Source organism: Rhyacophila brunnea, unplaced genomic scaffold (assembly GCF_057557595.1).
Source record: "Rhyacophila brunnea isolate RB1 unplaced genomic scaffold, BYU_Rbru_1.0 scaffold_14, whole genome shotgun sequence".
Taxonomy (NCBI): domain Eukaryota; kingdom Metazoa; phylum Arthropoda; class Insecta; order Trichoptera; family Rhyacophilidae; genus Rhyacophila; species Rhyacophila brunnea.
The window spans coordinates 9731196-9751538 of NW_028232796.1; the positions used below are offsets into that span (position 1 = coordinate 9731196).

At 33.1% G+C, this 20343-nt stretch overlaps 1 protein-coding gene across 2 annotated transcripts in view; it reads left to right on the forward strand.

The window, feature by feature from the left end:
- Nucleotides 1-20343, forward strand: part of LOC147075589 (D-beta-hydroxybutyrate dehydrogenase, mitochondrial) — a 247599-nt gene that overhangs the window by 24629 nt on the left and 202627 nt on the right. For both annotated transcript variants that reach the window (XM_085941907.1, XM_085941906.1), the window contains exon 2: nucleotides 489-805. In XM_085941907.1, the coding sequence (XP_085798033.1) occupies nucleotides 527-805 (279 nt within the window). In that variant the 5' untranslated portion in view covers nucleotides 489-526. The remainder of the gene's footprint in view (nucleotides 1-488; nucleotides 806-20343) is intronic.

The window sequence follows — 20343 nt, forward strand, 5'->3', positions numbered from 1 at the left end:
CAAAGGTCTCAAAGAATCGATGTCTCTAACGAATCTTAGGGGTACATTGGTACGACCGCGTTACAAACACTCGAGTCTCTGAGCGGACACAGCAGCCCTTGGTGATTGAGGTAATCACGAAGAGACGCTTTACGTGGCTGGGTCATGTATTCCAAATACCATCAGCGAGTGAGACACTTCGTACCCTTGTGGTACAGCCTCAAGGGTTCCATCACCGTGGTCGACCTTCCCTCATCCTCCAGCGGTGCTACAAAAGTGAATTACGCACTGTAGGTCTGGCATGGCGGGAGGTTCGACAATTGGCGATGGACCGAGGGAAGTGGCGCAAACTTGTACTTGCCCTCTGCCCCAATGATGGGGCGTGACAAGATTAATGAAGAAGATATATAATGCGTTAGACTAGGTATTAGTATTATATAAAACAAATATATTACCACCACATAAGCATAAAATTCGTCGATAATTATAATGTAGTGTTTTTCTTACAGGCCACCATTTGAACCCGGTGAAAATACCTGATTACAAAATGCCTGCCGGTGACGTCACACGGAGAGCTTCGCTGAAGCCGCAAAGGCGGATGTCCAGACGTGGATCCCTGCTCAACAAATCCCCTAACACTCCACAGGAAATTCCTTGGGACATCGTGGATAGGTGTCTAACGCCCATTCTTTTCTGCCACGCTTTGGCTGTGATCCTATCCACCTTCCTTAATGTACTGAGGATCTCGCAAGTGTCAGCGTTTACACTCTTCCTGTGGTTCGCCATCTCGACGATTGGTGCCGTCTGGTTCTACCATAACCTTAAGGTAAGATTATTGTAATACACTTTGGTCACAGTTATAGTGTAAAACTGAATATTTATATGTGTTACGCCGAATGTGCGAAATTGAATATTACATGAAATGGGCAAAATTTTGCCTAAATCGTGAAAAATACAAGCCCGTTGCCTTATTCATGAATTAGACAAAATATCTGGAGAGTGCGTGAATTCGGCAGTAATTTTTCTGCCTATTTCATGTATTGGACAAATTAGATAGTAGCGCTACGGTGGTATTTTTTGCAACTAAACTAAATGTATCAAATGCTCATGCATTGGTCAAAATGTACATATATTATCTATGGTCAAAATAGATGTCGCGCTCCGGTGGTGTTTTTTGTAACCAATGACATTAATATGGACGAATCATGTGGAAAAAAAATGACACTCACTTTATTGTCGGGTTTGCCGAATGGCATAATCTGTTCTAACGCCATTACAATAGAGGTGATATTGCTTTAAATTCCTGATGCTTTTTGTTGGGTCTGCCGAATGGTTCGGTTCGAACGGGTTCGCTCAAATGAACATTGACATTAGAAACACGGCTGTAACGCCATTACAATAAAGGTCATATTGCTATAAATTCTCGATGCGTGATATCGTATACTGGAAATTGCGTAATGTCTACCTATACATGCGAATGCCCGAATTTACTTGCTAGCTACTGTATTGAGTGCGTCGTCCATTAATAATGTCATTGTTTGTAACTAATCAAACTAAACAAATGTGTCAAATGTCATTGATTATAATATAAAAATATACCAATCAATAACTACAATGACGTTCATATCCATTTACTATGCGCAAAAAAATCTAGAACTATAATATGATAACGGAAGAATTTTATTGAAAAGTATTTTCAAAGTATCAATCGTGCAATGGTCGATTGAATGTTTGTGATAGTTTGTTGACACTTGATAGCTAACCTCAAAATGGACATATAGTTGAATAATTTAATTCAGAATTACAAAACCTAACCTAACCTAACCTAACCTAACCTAACCTAATAATAATAATATTATATTATGTCCAATTATAACTAATAAAACCATCCGTATTAAATTTACTTTTTCTTCTGTCATGTTAACAGTTCAAGAATTCCATACCCTGGCGAATTCATGTACTCAGCAGAAAATTTACCTAATTCATGAATAAGGCAACAGGCTTGACTATTACATGAATTAGCCAAAATTTTGCCCATTTCATGTAATAGTCAATTTCGCACATTCGGTGTAACATATGCATAACTTAGCATTATATTAATAAGTTCTACTCGGTGGCTATGCAGAGATATTTCGCCGCGCTGATATTTTTTACCGCGCAGCAGGTAAAAATAATAAAGTAAACATTTTGTTGCGACAAGTCAGACAAATAAAAATAATTCAAACACCAAATTTATCATCACTTGTATAATATTGTATGTATCGTTTATCTTATATTCTTATTGTTTAGGTATAATATACCAGTGGCGAGGGGTGGAGGTAGGCTGCTAAGATTCTCTATAAATAGTGCACACTAAACTTTGTTAGTCATACTTATTTGTTTTCACTGAAATAAGACTACAATTTAGAAATAGTGTTGGTTGGTTTTTAAAATTCAATTAAACCCTGCGAAAACCAAACCATTATAGATAATAGTCAAAAAATACTATCTACAAAATATCTAAAATTATGTTTTTAAATCACATATAATTTTGAATGTTTTATAGATAGAATAATATGTTTTATCTATTATATTTTAGCATAGGTGGGGCTTAAGGCTATACCTCAGCTGAGGCATGGTCTAAAAAGATCGTGACTAGGCGATGCACGGAATGCGGGTCGCGGGTGCAAATGACGGAAGCCGAACGAAACATAATTTGTCATAAAAGTTCAACATGCGTCCTTTTTATGTTATTTTTATTATTATATTCGTAATAATAATAGTATATTCATTGACATGTTTTCTTTTTTAAGTACATACGTAAAGTTTTTTAGTCATCTTTTCACGATTTAAAAATATTTTCATCAGACGCCTCAACTATCGCTCTCCGAATGACAACGCGGCCGTAATTTCGTTCTACATACAGTTGAAAATTATTTGCCGTTTCACTTATGTACGCTCTTAATGAATTTAAAAAAATAACCAACAACATGACGTGTAATATGCATTTCTAATTCAACAGAAACAAATAAGTATGAATAAAATAGTGTGCACAATTTTATCGGATCGCCCAACATTATACCAAAACTATTATGGTTAGTTTAGGCAGGGTTTAATTGATTTTTAAAAACTAACCAACACCATCTGTAAATTGTAGTCATGGTTCAATAAAAATAAATACGTATGATTACAAAGTTTAATGTGCACTATTTATGTCAGAGCCTACTTCCACCCTTCGCCACAGTAATATACACAACGCCTGCATGTTGTTTTTAAAGGAACTCTAGAGTATAATTATAGTTTTTTTTCATGATAAAATTTTAAGCTGTTTGCGATGATGAAAACGCTAGATTTAACGCCATGCGCCAGAGGAAATTTTTCCAAGTTATAAACCTATTCAAGATTGCTAGATCTAGAATAAAAAATCCCAAGTTGATAACACAGCATATTTCCGGATACAAAAAAATATATTTTTAAGAATTTGCAATAATAATCAATCTTCTTTGTAAAAAAAAAACTAAACCGACTATTTTTGTAACACTACAATGGGTTCTATATGCAAGTGTATCATACATTTAGTTCTTTACTGGGGACTATAATTTGGCATTACGGTAATACAATAATTTCACGACCCTTATTAGTTTAATATAAACCGTTTTATCTAATGCTGGCAGTTACCAAACATGCGAACCATGTATAAAGCCTCATTTTCTATCGGAACATAAATACAAATAGTAATTTTCCGTGTATAGAAAATTTTCATAATAGCAACGGCTGTTGAACCAAACAAGCGGCCATTGTATAGAGAGGCGTTGGAAATGATTAGTTTTATTTATAGGCAACACTGAGTACATTATTATATTATAACAATGCGCGGTTGTTGTCCTTAATTTATTTCTTTTTGGTGCTCATTCATACAATCATTGTCCTCACAATGTAAAGAACAAAAATATATATTCATTCATCATTATAAAACTGAACAGAATATTTTTAAACTTGTCTAGTCGATTTAACTGAAATGAAAAATTATCATTTACTTACCAATATCAGAAAATAATATCTTTTAAATTAAACTATGTTAATTATATATTGCCAACTTTACAGGACAGAATATAAGTTAATATTTTTTCACAATTTAAACTTTATCGAGGTGGGGGGTGAACGTTGAGTTTTCTTACCCCCGATATTAAGTTTATGTTCCGAAAGTTGCCTGAGTGTGCGTGACATGATATCGTTCGGGCCGGTTCGGGCAATGATGATACACGGAGTTGGTATTTTCTAGGTTTTATTGAATAGTGATAAATTTCGGATAAACACGGCACTAAGAAATGACTATCACATTGATTTTAGTTTGAGTTGAAAGGTTTACATTATACTTTGGAATTTTGATACAGTGAGACGCGGAACAGTGGCGCATGTCGACTACATTATAGGAAGGCCGAAAGACAACTGTTTCATTTCCGTTTGCGTCATTGTCTATGGTCTATAAATGACCATAGACAATAACATGTCGGTTGTAGGGTTATACGAAACCTCTACAACTTCTAGTATTTTGTTAGTAAGTAGTAGAGGTGGTAAAATTGGTCGATTTCGAAGACTAAGACAAGTATACTTACTACCAGTATAAAAAAATACATAGTATAGAAACTTGTTCCGAAATACTTATTAGTATTTGGGATATTATATAAAGCGTTTGGCGTAGGTATATATTTATGTATAAATAGGTAATGGATAAATAGGTATAAATGATTCCACAAGAAACTTGACTTTTTAGAAGCCACTTTTACCCAAATTGTTTATATAATTAATATCCATTTACACAATCACAAATAAAATTTGAATCGGTTTATAAGTTCCAATTATAACACTAAAAATCGAAAAATTCGACGTGACAAAACCAGATAAACGCGTAAATACTTATCAGAATTCGAGAACTAGTACCTATTCCAGGACTTGAGACTGACGTCAACTCGGCATAAGTCTCATACTCGACTGGAAGTAAAACTAACTCCATATTATTACTATAAAATGAACTTGTCACCATTTCTGTCCTTCACTATAATACCAACTTTACAACTGGGGAGAAAGAGAGAGCAATGACGCCAATGACAGTTGGGTGTATTATGGCTCGACATACGTGTATTATGCTATCTCGCTCGCGCGAATTTAATGTCAATACTATTGAAAGTCTACCAACTAGCGAGTCGCGATGATCTCATCGCATGCGTCCGAACAAGTTTATTGGGCCACACGTACCGAGTATAGGTAGTTGCATGCCGAGACTTGAGTACCCAAACTAGTGACAGTATTTCCAACTCATTTCTACTAAGAAGGTTTAAAATTCGAATTCATTTAAGTATTTACATTTTAAAATGAAATACTTACAATTACATTTTCATTTATTTATCATGAAATTTATAATTAACCACATAGACAAAAACATACAAGATTGTTATAATAAAATGATACACATATAAAAATATTAAACCGATACAAAACTTTTTTTTAAATATGATATCGTATCATCGAGAAATTAGAAATTCGTAACACGTGTTTGGGCTTTACTTACTTTACTTAGCAAGAAAGTTTGCTAAAAATTTGAAAAACTTTTAAAACTTTAAGCCTCCAATTCAAACTCAAAAGAAATGAGAAAAAGAAAATCATATTAATGTCAGGGTCTTGCAGGCTTGACTGATTTCAAAGATATTAATATTTCACAAGAAAATACTCACCTTTTTCCAGTTTACATTGTAAAAACATATGTCAAATCGATCGTTTTCCTTCTTACCAGGATGAAAATTTATTTAAAAGATTTTTTTTTGGCGAAGAAAACAAATTTATATGTATTTTTAAAATAGCTGTGTATATGGGTAGGTGTGTGTTAACGCTAATACCAGCAAAAAATATAGGCATACTTTAAGATTTTGACGGAGTTTTTATACATAACATTATGGATTGCAATACCGAATGAATGTATCAATACCGGTATTTGTCAAAACATATTATATAAAAAAGTAGTAAGTACCAATTAAAATACTATTTTATGCAACCTAAAGGCCATTCATTTATTATGTTGACTGAAACTTGAAAGTTGACTTGAAATACTGTAAGTTCGGGTACAGGAAAATTGCTCTAAAATTCAACGTTTGATCAATAATTCTAGAATAATTGAAAATATTTGGCACAAATGTTTCCTTTTTCGAAGTATGTAAATTTTTTAGAGTATTAATGTTATTTACCTTTTGTTGATTTCAGTCAATATATTAACATTTTGGCAGCATATACACTAAATTTAATATACACTATAGTATTAAGTAGTGAAAAATAACATTAAATTCATTTTCAAAAAACATAGACGTGTATGCTTTCTTAATACCGAAGATACCAGTATTTTTTTTATTTTTGAAACCGGTATTTTGGTATCGATTAATAATTGAATACCGGTTTTTAAATACCGGTATTGCGAACCCTACATAATATGATTATCATGATCGATCAAACTATGGTATAATCTTTGATCGAGTAGAGATTAGGGGCGAAGCCGCAATCAGGGTGCGTATTGCAACACCATAGTCATGTTTTCATTATATTATTATCAAAGTAATTTTTTTAATAAACCATTACTTTTATTCAAGGAATAATTCACAACATTTTGAGAATGTAACATTCCATACCCACTATAAAAAAATATATTTGCAAAAAATACGATGCTTGACGGGATTTGAACCCGCATAACCACTGGTATCGCGCCAACTGTGCATTAACCAATTATGCTACGAGCCTCCTATCTAATTGCGACAATTTAAACTAGTAGGTCATACATGAAATTCTTATCAAATTGCGTTATTATTCACTATCGGTGTTTGTGTATTAGAATATTAAAATTACTAACCGAAGCCCGGTTCTCGCCTAATATTTTAGTTATAATGTCTACTTGAACTTGCTAACAATTTTCAATAAACCATCTCTTGTATTCAACGAATAATTCACAAGATGTTTAGAATGTAATATTCTATATAATATACTACCATCTCTATTCCGATAATGTAAAAAAACAAAAGTAGTAGGTACCCATCCCATCACGCTACGTATTGTTAATTATGTAAGTCGTAAATTATGTAGGTATTCCACTAAGATAAAAGTAAATAAAATTTATTGCTTCAAGTTCACATTATCAATTAAAATAAAACCACATAAGTTGGTACCTATCTAGGTACTTCATCCACGCAATTATAAATAAATAAAAATGCACTGAATTCAGTTTGTGGATTAGGTACCTAATATTCTTAAGTTTCTGCCAAAAGTTGGTAAGTCGATAATTTATGTATTAAATTTAGAGTAAACAACAAATTATGTTTATACATATATAAATACGTATGCTAGAAAAAAATCGAGGTCATCCAGTATATAACATGCACATAAAGCACAAAGAAATTACCACTATGCCTGATTTTATAGGGCATGTCAAACTTCCAAATTGTAATTACTCCATAACATGACTTCAAGACTTTTTGCAGTAACCCTACAAATAGGTATTTTAATTTCTTTCCATCAACCAAAAACTGTTAATTGTACCTACTAATTAACCAATAGATATTATACTATTGCTATGTTTTGCATTGTCTATCTTAATTGACACACTAGATGGCCGCGTGGCTTAAACGTCGGCCTATAGAGTCGTGGGTCCCAGGTTCGAATCCTGGATCTGGCATCCACGCATAATTTTCAATCTGTGTATGAGTCACAGTATGGACCAAATAGGTTGAGCAAGTGGCTGACATCTATTTCTCGTAAAAAACAAAATCTGTTAATACAAACTTCTAGTTTGTGGTTGCCCATAACGATCCTATTAGAATTGCTTCTTTCTTTGCTTAATAATAAATAATGCAATATGTGGCATTTATCGTATTTATTGCACCAAATTTCAGGTACCTTGCTACATAGGAAGTGAACAAAAAGAGAATTTTAAAATTTAAAAAAAGACAATTACATAATTACGACCGTATTATCTTATTAGAAAGCATAATTGTGTCGCTACATTTCAAAATCAGCCAAGTCCACCTTTAGGTATTTTTGACTTGTTTGTGAATTGCTGAAGAACTACTGCTTTCTAACATTTCTTCATTATCAAAATGTGGAATTTATTAATTTTAAATATTCTATACTCGAAATAATATAAACTTTCACCCTTGTGACTATGTATTTGAGAAAACAAAAAGCTCTTTTTCTCCTATTCACCTATTATGGACTTGGGTGATTTTGAAATCTAGCGACACAATTATGCTTTCTAATAAGATAATACGGTCGTAATTATGTAATTGTTTTTTTTTTTAATTTTAAAATTCTCTTTTTGTTCACTTCCTATGTAGCAAGGTACCTGAAATTTGGTGCAATAAATACGATAAATGCCACATATTGCATTATTTATTATTAAGCAAAGAAAGAAGAAATTCTATTAGGATCTTTATGGGCGAAAACGAAGTTGTAATGAAAAAATACTCACCGGATATTATAGATTAACTGCATTTTTCATAACAATATTACTTCATGTTCGTGCAATTTTGTGTGTATTTTATTTTCTCTTGCGGTGACCGTGACATTGAAAATGGTCAGAGATAAATTTAAAAGTTAAGTTAAGTGGTTTTAAATAATATGCTAATTTAATTCTTGGCCGCGAAACTTTGAAACCGTTCTTTAAAAAGAAACGGCATGAAAAATTGGCATACTTTCATGAAAGCTTTATGTGTTATATCCAACGTGCTTTTTGCGTAGGATACAGCCACTGCATAGATGCTAAGCATTTAAGTGAAATAATAGTGAAGTTTCAATTGAGCTTCCAAGAATTCTTATAATGCATATTTTGTTCACGCATTCTTTTTCTTTCAACCATGTCCGTTCCTAATAAGATCATATTATGGGAGTGTATTAACAGATTTTTTGTTTTGTTTTTATGATAAATGGATGTTAGCCACTTGCTCAACCTATTAGTTCCATCACAGAACAGATAATAAATAGAATACCGATAGGTTATATTCAATACGCCGCATCTTGATGCAGGGTTTTGAATGTGTGAGTGTCCTACGAAAATGAAGCACGCATAATGCACGTGCAATAGTGTGTGTAATACAACAACATTAAATGAGCGTAAATGCATAAACCGAGAGCAGTTTTCAGTATTCGACGTAAAACGTATTCATGACACGTGTGTAAGTTTTACCCGGATTCTTCCTTACTCGAGTCGTTTACCTGCTATCGCCTTACCCGTTATGTATTTCAGTTCCCATTATTTCTGAGTTCCCTGAGTTCCATACTCTGACTCCAAACACAAATTGAAAAACAATATTATAGTATATTTTTTGTTTATAAAATAGAAACACTTCCGGTTTTAGTATGTATTCAGAGTTCACATAGATTAATCAACAATAACAGAGACTACTTCAAACGGTACACGAAAACAGATTAATAAGATAAGATGACTCGCTCAACCAAATTACTAGATAAACTTGCCAAAGAATTAGTTCAGTTCAGGTAGGTATCATATTTTTCAACTAGACTTATCACTAGAAACGAATCTCGATAATGTAAGGTGCTTAGTTTCAAAATAGAGGACCTGTATGATCAAAAGGGTCAGAGCTAATCATACTAAGCTGACTAGCTGTAAGACTGTGAGAGATAAAAATTACGGAGTTAACATAGAGTTAAATCCTAATCCATCTACATAGCGCTTGCGGCCAGTCAATGGGCAGTGCCATCTATGGGTCTCTTTTTGAAGTCACGCCGCTACACTATGTGAATTTCCCAGACCCTGGATTCTAACCTGGGACCCACATTATAAGTCGAGGTATAAAACGCTAGGCCATCGTGAGCGTTACTCATATAAATATAATATTTACGGTAGAGCTTTTTTTTAGTTTTCTTGCAAAATATTATAAAATTTCTCTCATGTAAAAGCAGGGGTGGCTCTACCTTAAGGGTTCGTAGGGACCATCCCCACATCGTTATGTCAAAAATAAAAGTTCAATATTTTTATCACTGTCACAATATACATACTTATTTACATGATTAAATTAACCATTTAATTTATTTTATCATTAGAGGAGCGAATCAAATGACCCCATGATCAGTTAAAACGCTCGCTGTTTGTCGTTGTTCAAAACTGATAATATTAAGTCTATAATAATTATTAATAGGTATGTATTAATTAAGTTAATATTTTTAAACACGCTTTTTAAATGTGATTAAGTGACGATTCAGATAATCATATTATTTATTCTGAAAAATTACTCATTTCCTCATTAATAACGTCATATTATTATAAGTATCATTTGTATAATATGAGAAAATATGTAGGTATGTATGTATATTTAACAATTAATGGCTAAACCCCACCACCTAGAAAGTCTTCGAGCCGCCACTGTGTAAAAGATCATCAAATCCGACAATACATTGTTCCGACAACAATCATTTTTTTAATGAGCATATTATATCATTATCTTCCCCACATCAAATCTTCATATCCAAGATATCCTTGCAATAAACACCTAGCGTGCATGTTGTTGAAACGTCTAGTCTTTGTCATGTTGCACTGTTACAGTATCCATACAAGTTTCTAATATTGTTTTGAAATGTGTATTTTACGCTTTATAAAACCGTAGATATTTACATTTCAACAGGTAAACCATACGTATTCATTTCGATGTATCGCAGTTCACCAAAACCTATTGTGCCAGAAACAGATGGTATATCAGTAACTATCTTAACAGCCCACCTACATTCTTTGCCACTGTGGTATTAAGATCAAAATAATTACAAGATAAAAAGAACTTTTTTACCACGTTTTTAAATTTTCTGTTGAATCATGTAAACCTGATAATTGTATGTATTAATAAATATAGAATATTGAAATGTCATTTTGAGATTTCATATTGATTTCCATAGTAACGCACGTATATATTAATAATTTAGTTGCTAGGACCCACTTAGCAACCAATAATAGTGAGTAGTAAATATTACTTTTAACGATTTTTTTCCGGAACATACAAAACAGAATTAACTGAAAATTAATTCAATTCTGCTTAAAGATGGTAAGAGGAAAAAAATGCATTCCCGTCGTGTTCTGATATATTCTAAAAGTTTCAAATGTCTAGCTAGTCGGGAAGCTAGTTAAAAATCTTAAACAAACAAGAAAAAAATTGTACTGAACACAAAAGAAAAAATCTGTACCGGACAAACAAGAATACGAGCTAATAATAACGTGGTAATAAAATAACGCGATCGTGGAGGATTTCAACCTTGAAGTAAGTTGAACGTATCTTACAAAATCATTTAAGGGCGGACGTGCTCAGCATCTATTATTTTCAAAGCATGATCCTGGACATACCTTAAACGTTGTAGATATCATTCTATCATTATATCTTCTAACACACTTTTGAACCATTCAGAATTCTACATAAAATATATACAATATGATTGTATTTCTAATTTACTTACCTACCTATTTTCTTCTATCTTTCCCTTATATACTGGTGGGTTTTATTACGTAATTTAACCTCAAAGATATATTATAAATTAAGCTTTTTGATTTATAACAGTTCACGAGGAACCGCATATGCTTAAATTTCCGGACGCATTTTCAAATTACAGAAGTTTTCACAACAATATTTTCAGGAAATCTTTATTAGATGCGTTGATACACTGTCACAACAGTTGATTCATTGGCGTATTGTTTTTTACTTATTATGAATATTACGCATGGAATCAAAATAATTGTATATCGTCAAAAGATAATAGCTGTATCTGGTTTTCTTCCAATAATTGAGAAACTGTGCAGTGATCAAAACTCTTTATAAATACAACGAGGCACTCCCCACATATACAATTTTTCAGATACTAGATATATTTTTATTTTTTTTCGACTATATCCGATCCTGATAGGATTATATGGGCCTCCACAGAGTGGAGGTTTATATTGACAGATTTTTTTTTACGAGACATGGATGTCAGCCACTTGCCTAACCTATTAGGTCCATACCCTGACATACACAAATTAAAAAAACAATATGTGTACTTTCTAGACCCAGGATTCGAACCTGGGACCCACGGCTTTCCAACGCTTAAGCCGCGCGGCCACCGTGGGTAGATATTTATACAGGAACAAAATAATCTTTATACTATTGCTATTTTTAAACAATTATTTTGAAGGTTCAGATGACAAAAATATAAATAAATTACAACATAAAATTACAATGCGAGTGGGCTTATTTATACGCACTTATGTATGATATTTATTTTATCCCACTCAATAACTGGAATATGAACGTAGGTAGGTATACCTATTTATAAATACACGTGTTGTTGACATAATCTATTACTTATTAATCACAATAATCTGTTATTCAAGTAACTATACTCAGTATCCGGTGTCTTTTCAGCGTGGTATATGGTTTGACTCTTTGCAATAATTATTGCTTGACTTATAAAATACATATACCATATTATACCTATTAATACCTTTTTAAACTCACGTGTGTATTGGTGGAGTCCCTCCTTCTGGCATTTTTGATGTTTGGGGAGTGAAAGACAATAATATGACGAGCAAAATTAGTATAACACACAGGTTTAATTTATAATTTCGCACAGTATTATGATTTATTACACTAAAGCATGGACAAGCATGGGTCTTATTACAATTATATTTAAAGAGGTCTAAGGCGCCGAGCATATACAATCGGGCGCGCGGGGCGCTCGCGCATTTTTTCAGTTTGGGCGATGAATCACCAAGAAATACAATAGAGCATACACAGCGTATGATGAACATAATGCCGGGTCCACACTGGCAACATGTCGCGCGACAACCTCGTTAAATTGTACGATAAGTATGATAATTATCGTAAAATTTCTTTAGCAATTATGGGAATTATCGTAAAATTTAACGTGGTTGTCGCGCGACATGTTGCCAGTGTGGACCCGGCATAACGCCTCGCGCGCCTTATATTTCAACGCACACAGAGTTCAGTGCGGCATCTTTTGACGTCATAGCACGACAATAAAATGAAAATACATTGGATGTGACCAGCGAATGGGGCGCGACGGTCTCTAATTGACTCGGCTGTTGGGAGCGTTGTCGTACAGGCGCGCGCTTATTCCGCATATTATAAGTTATTCTACACCGTGTGCTTACATCATATTAAGTTACTCAGCTAGCACAATGACATAATTGTGAAAATGAATTTAGAGCCAACCAATTAATTAATAAATTTTATTGCTTTGCAAAGAAACACGAGGCGAAATGTGATCGGCGCCGCTTTTTACATAGGTGAAAGGTAATGCGCGGCAAGAGGTGTGTGATTATGGTTATGTATTTACGCTTCTTGTGCCGACTGCGCCACGATCGCCGCACTCCGCTCCGTTCAATGGGCGTTATCGCTTAGATTAGGTACTACACTGACACTATTTTTTTCGGCTGATTTAATTAGGTACCTTGTGGTATTCATTATTTATTAGGTTTCATGGGCATTTCTGCCGCATGGCGGGCGAAGGACCGTTTATTTATGTTGACTTGATGGTCATTTTGGTACTGACCTTCGTATCTCTTATTTAAAAAAATGCATCCCTTCTCGCGTGGGGGTGAAACGTGTGAGCATAGGGCAAGGAGGTGATTTGGCTAACTAACGGGATTTTCGCTTGAGGTATGTACTTTCAAAGTCGGATGTAGGTATATTGCCTCTAACAAGCAGGTAGCGTCTTTCGTTTGCGAAGTATTTTTTTTATAATATTTATCGGGGGTTGCAAACTTTTGCAGGGCTGGTCATTTAACGTTGTTCTTAAATTTGTGATAGATTACTCATGAGTGATTTGAGGCGTTCTTTGAGGGGGGGCATATTTGGTGACACAATCTACAAAAGTGCATAGGTCAGAAAACACCCTCAATTATAAGATGCATCCTAATTTTTAAATCTCTTCATAATTTTTGCCTAATTATTGAGAATGGTGGTCTCTGATTAATCACAGACGTTTCCAACAATCTACTTTCATCTGAATCATTTCTGCACCAATCTTGTTGCTCAGGTCACCATTAATTCGCTTCATCTTGGAGGCACTCGCCTACGTGGCCTCCCTAGCTCTTCATTAGCACCAGTAATTACTCTCCTTTATGGGCTGCTCTGATCTCTTCTATATATTATGTGACGTAGAATTGAAGAATGCGTCTCTTGCATGTGACTGATAGAAATATTCTTTCGTGTCAAGCTTTTCTTACATAGAAATATTTATGCTGAGAATCCTTCGCTATCATCATATCTTGAACGTGTCGATTCTCTAGGAGTCCAAAAAATATTATGTCGAAAATGGCAGTCGTATAATGACAATAATGCTAGAACCATATTATGATCATGTGAATGCTCGTGAGGACACGGGCAAAAAGTTTGCAATGGTTGTTTTTCTCGGTATTTAAAATGTTATGAGACAAATGTGCCATCCCGTATCACATTTTGAACCGAAAACTAATAGTATCAGCTTAGTATCAGTTAGAAAAATCGTGTTGCACCACAAATTTCACGCGAGAACTTTTTTCTTGTCGCATGCCTTCACGTATATTTTTTAGATTGAATTTTAATATTATGGAAGGGAACTTTAAGTCACAGGTGATTGAATCATTGTTTTTGTAGGTTGTCAGTATTTAATATTAAATGTCTAATTCTGATAGTTTTGATGTGTTTTTAGCAGAAAAATATCAAATCATAATCGTAATAAATAAAGTGTGTATAAATAACTTAAATGTTATAAATTATAATAATCTATGGTGTTTGTGAGTTTATTCGGTGTATATAAAGGTTTTATTTTTATATACATACATATTATAATTTTATTTTATTTTGTAAATGTTTTAATGAAATTATAAATTTAACAATATCCTAATCTAACGGACGTTTTATCGCCTTCCATTTAATGCTGTTATCACCTGATATCAAATTACGGCATTTTATAGGTAATTACATTTTGTTTACCTTTCATCGGGCATGTCTATAGACCAAGAAAGCGGTCTAGGACGATTTGGCGCTGCGAACTAGCCGCGGGTGATTGGCCGCTGGTACTATTGGCCGCTGGTATATATATATATTTTTAGAATTATTAATATAAATGTCCTTGTTTTTTCGTACAAGGTGGTTGTTAGTAATTATGAACAATCACAAACACCCAGGCTTTGAGAAAATCACATATTAATATTGTGCCCTCACCAAGAATCGAACCCAGAACTCGCGGGTGGAAGGCCAGCACCTTACGCACTGAACCATGAGAGCCGCCTATGAGCCGCATATTAAACTGACTTGCCTACTTACTCTACCAAATCGTTACGTACGTTTATTTCTTTGCAAATTTAATTCAACCGTGCGGCGTCCAATCCTCCCGGCGGCCAATCGTCCCAGCGGCTAATTGGGCTAGCGTCCAATTGTACCGGCGGCCAATTAACGGTGGCCAACCGCCTGCGGCCAGTTCGCAGCGACAATCACTAACTATTTTTTTTACAAATTTTAAATATGTTTTAAGAATATAGTATTAACTATTGACGATATACAACACATTAAAATACACATATTAAAAAATAAATATACAGCATTTACAGAATTCCTGACGCTGTCTAGAAACCATGGTTAGTTATCTATTATAAAGACCACTTATTAATTAAAATATTCGTGATTGGTGAGTGTGAAACCCTCGAAATTCAACGAAGATCGATTGTCTGATGTGTTTATATTTTGTTTACTAAATAACATGAAATAAAAAAATATCATTCAAGTTACATATTATGCCTTTTGTCTTCTCATCCCATCAATAATTCGTAATGAAGTTAGAAGAAGCTCTACATTTTTTAATTAGTTCATTGAACTAATGGCCTTTTCAATAGTTTTGTGATCTTTCGTGAATAATAACACAAACCCTTATACCCCTTAATAAAGGGGAAGTAATGTTCTGTCGAGACGTATAAGTTTTCAAACAACCTTCCCCTAATAGTTGTCCTAAGAGACGTCATTATTATTTGACTGGCCCATTTCGGAAAATCTTGCAGGGCGTCCCCCCTCCCCCCCCCCCCCCAGTGACGCCAGTGACGGCACATAGTAGGCGTCTATGGATTTTGCTCGTTTTATTCATGTCCCTTGTGTCGATCCTTAATTTCAAACATTTTTTAAATAACTATGATTAATTCAGTTAACTATAATATCGACTGTAGAAAGGAAAAAGGACATAATCCAGACAAAACTTTTTGTTATGGTTTTCGGTCAAAGTTAAAATACAAATAGACATAACCGTAAAGTGCATGATAATTAATAATTTGGTTTTTGTATTCTTAATCTGATATTAATTATTGAGTTAAAGAAAAACCTACAAAAATGATGGTTAAGTCGTTTTTCCCACTTCACTTCCTCCTTTTTTTTAAATTACCAGCTAAATCTAGATAATAAATCGGCATTTGCACCTTACATCATTTGGATATAACGTGTATGTAGTCGTGTACAACGTTATTATCCCATAAAACTTTATTTGAAAAAAACTGAGGGTTACGTCCTTTTTTCCTTTCTACAGTCGATATATAAAATATAGATTAACATTAAATCCCCGATAAATTAACATTTCCGGGATAGAGCACCCGAGTATATCCTTCCCTAATACTCAAATCACATGCATCGACGCAACTCCATGGATTACAAAAAAAAATACGTTAATTAATCTCTATATACCAATGATTCCAAACCATAGAAGCCTGTGGCTCCGTGAGCTGTACCAGAGGTTCCACGGGAATTCGTAAATTCAAATTTCAAATTATTTATTTTTTTCCATACCGTGAACATTAGAAATTATAAATTTTAGACGTTCACAACATGACATTTAAAAACAAAGAAACAGGGTAAAGAAGAAATAAATATATTCTACAGTATCACAAAAACAGTATGAAAAGTAAAGTAAAAGGTAGAAAAATTATAAAAAATATAAATTATAAAGCATGGAACCATATCAAATAAGCTATATGGACCTTATTTTAAGTATTTTTAAAACAACGTCCACCTATACTCATCCTCACGTAGGTGGAATATAATATCAACATTCGAAGCGATTTGGCTGAACAGAGTTGTTGCCAATTGGCATCACCAATGGCAGGTTAGTTCTGTTCCTCGGAACAACAAACAACTGATACTACCGATTTCTAAGATAGTTATCAGGGACACACAAGTCAATATTACCAAGAATGGCAGAGTTCTCATTTACACCACGTATAAGTCGAAAAAAATACGTCACCAAATATTGGTATCTTGTTATATAAAGTACATAAAGATAAATGTACAACTTAAAACCATTTTGGTAATACGGGAATCACAAGGTTTTTGCTGCCGTAACTGACGTATTTATGTATTTTCATGTTTTCGTGAATTTGGATTCTGCCAAGTTTTTGTATAAGATCGGTAAATAAATCCAAACAGTAACTGCTATAATAGTTACAGAAAGGTAATCGAGGTTTTTAATAGCCGTATTTACAGAGTTTGAGAAAAAACTCGATACATACTAAGCAATTCGGTTGTAACTATCATTTACTAAAAAATTACGACGTATCTGATATATTGCCCTTCTAAGGAAGAAGGCAGTAACTGACTCTCATACACTTTTGAGATAAATGACATAATGTTGTTTTTTTTTCCAACATTAGTAGATACTTTGAATTAATAAAAAATGGTGATAATTTTTATTAGTCGGATGTTAAAATACAAATAAAGTAATAATAAACAAGCAGTAATTGCAATACATAGGTGCAATTACTGGCTTTTTGCTAAAAAATTTGTATTATTTTAGCAGATGTCCATTTTTTATAAGGATTTTAACGGTATTTTAGTGATAATTCTGATTTTAAAATGGACAGCATATATAGCTTTCAAAATTACCTAACGGATGGCATTCATAACTCAATTTCAAAAATTTTGCGAGTTACTGCCTTCTTCCTTGGAAGGGCAGTATAGATACGGCTATAAAAATATCCTATTAATATTCTTATAAATCAGTACGTTTAAAACAGTTAGTTACATTATATTAATATTATCGACTGAGATTATTTGATGGAATTTGAATTTAAAATCTAATGGATTTAAGTTTTGTAGTATTTCATTTGAGTTGGTTTTTGCGACCCGGGTTTCGCTTTTTTCCATCTTCTCGTAAATACACACTGACAACAAATACAGTTAATTCTAACTTATATAATAAATTAATTCAATAAAGTATGTAAAAACTTTATCACCTGCCTGGGATCACAATAAAAATATAGCAAACAAGTTATGAATAGTTGAAGTGTTTATAAAAAAACCCCCACCTAATTACTAATAATACATTCAATAGGCGTATAAATCGTCAATACCCTAAATAACAGATCATTAGATAACAACGCAACAACACAATCAATAGGCATAAAATCGTAATTACAGAGTAATGTATTGGGAATTTAATAGAGCTTACTAATGAGAAATGACAATAATATAATTACCTACTAATAATAAATAACAATTGGTATTAATAAATACAAAAACCAACAAAAATAATTACAAGACAAAAAGAATTTTTATATACTTACAATGTTTTTAAATTTTCTGTTGAATCATATAAACTTGACTTGATTTTTTTTTTTTTGACCATGTCCGATCCTAATAGGATCATATGGGCCTCCACAGAGTAGAGGTTTGTATTAAGAGATTTTGTTTTTTTTTTTACGAGAAATGGATGTCAGCCACTTGCTCAACCTATTAGGTCCATACCCTGACTCACACACAAACTGAAAAACAATATGTGTATTTGCCAGACCCAGGATTCGAACCTGAGACCCACAGCGTGATATCCAACGCTTATGCCGCGCGGCCACCGTGGGTGTTGACTTGATTAGCTTAAACTAAAAAAAAAAATTGTACTTGATAGAAATAATACTGAAATGTCATATTGATTTCCATAGTAACGCACATATATATTAATAATTTAGTTGCTAGGACCCCAGACCCCCTTAAAAACCAATAATGGTGTCGAAATAACTTTTCTTATAAAACAGAATTAACTGAAAATTAATTCAATTCTACTTAAAGATGGCTAAAAGTATTAAAATAATGCATTGGCATCGTGTTCTGATATATTCTAAAAGTTTCAAATGTCTAGCTAGTCGGGAAGTTAGTTAAAAATCAATTTCAATATTTGTACCGGACAAATAAGAATACGAGCTAAGAAAAACGTTGTAAAAATTACACACATACCCAAATAAACAAATACATTACCATATATACAATACATGATAATACCTAATAGTATAGTCTCGCATGTAAACAATCATATAGAATATTCAATATAGCAATGGGCTATTAAGATAGGTCTACGGAATTTATGACATATCTAGCTTTAAAGTTGATTTACTTTTTTTGGTCAAGGTGCACTTATATTCATTTAATCTTCAGCATTAGCTTTATTATGCTACTTCAGTACCCAAACATTGATATTAATACCACTTCAGAGAGATAATTTGCTTTACTGACGTACCCTACCTTTGACAAAAAATATTTTGGATATCATTCAGTAGTGGGTATTATGAATTTTCAAATTATTAATCATTAGCTTTTGATATCGTTCTCATAGCTTCATTTTTACAACGTTGTTATTAGGTCGTATTGGTTGTCTATCCAGTACAAATCTTGTAATCGATATTTAACTAACTTCCCGACTAGCTAGACATTTGAAACTTTTAGAATATATCAGAACACGATGCCAATGCATTATTTTAATACTTTTAGCCATCTTTAAGTAGAATTGAGTTCATTTTCAGTTAATTCTGTTTTGTATAAAAAGTTATTTCGACACCATTATTGGTTGCTAGGGGGGTCTGGGGCTCTAGCTAGCAATATGATTCAACAGAAAATTTAAAAACGTTGTATGTAAAAAGTTCTTTTTATTTTGTAATTATTTATATATTAATTAGGCCCCGTTTGTATAGAAAAACATCACCGTTTTAGGGTTGAATAAACCTTTACATAGCAGTGACGTATAAATTAGCGTACAACAACAATAATTATTACTATGACCGCATTTATATTGTAAGACTTTCCGTAATTACAAAATTATTTGGTACAATGATCATGCTATTATTTCAAGTAATATAATTACTTATAGCGCTCCAAAAAGCTTGTACCTATACCTAGAGGGAGCTTTATTAGTACTTCTATAACTTCGTGACGTTTCTTAATTTTTTTTAATGTACCTAGATGAATAATTATTGGTAGTCACAGAAAAAAATAATGTTTCATAAATTGGCGCATTAAACTATTAATGAATTTTTAATAACTGCCATCTTATAATATTGAAATTTTTCTCACA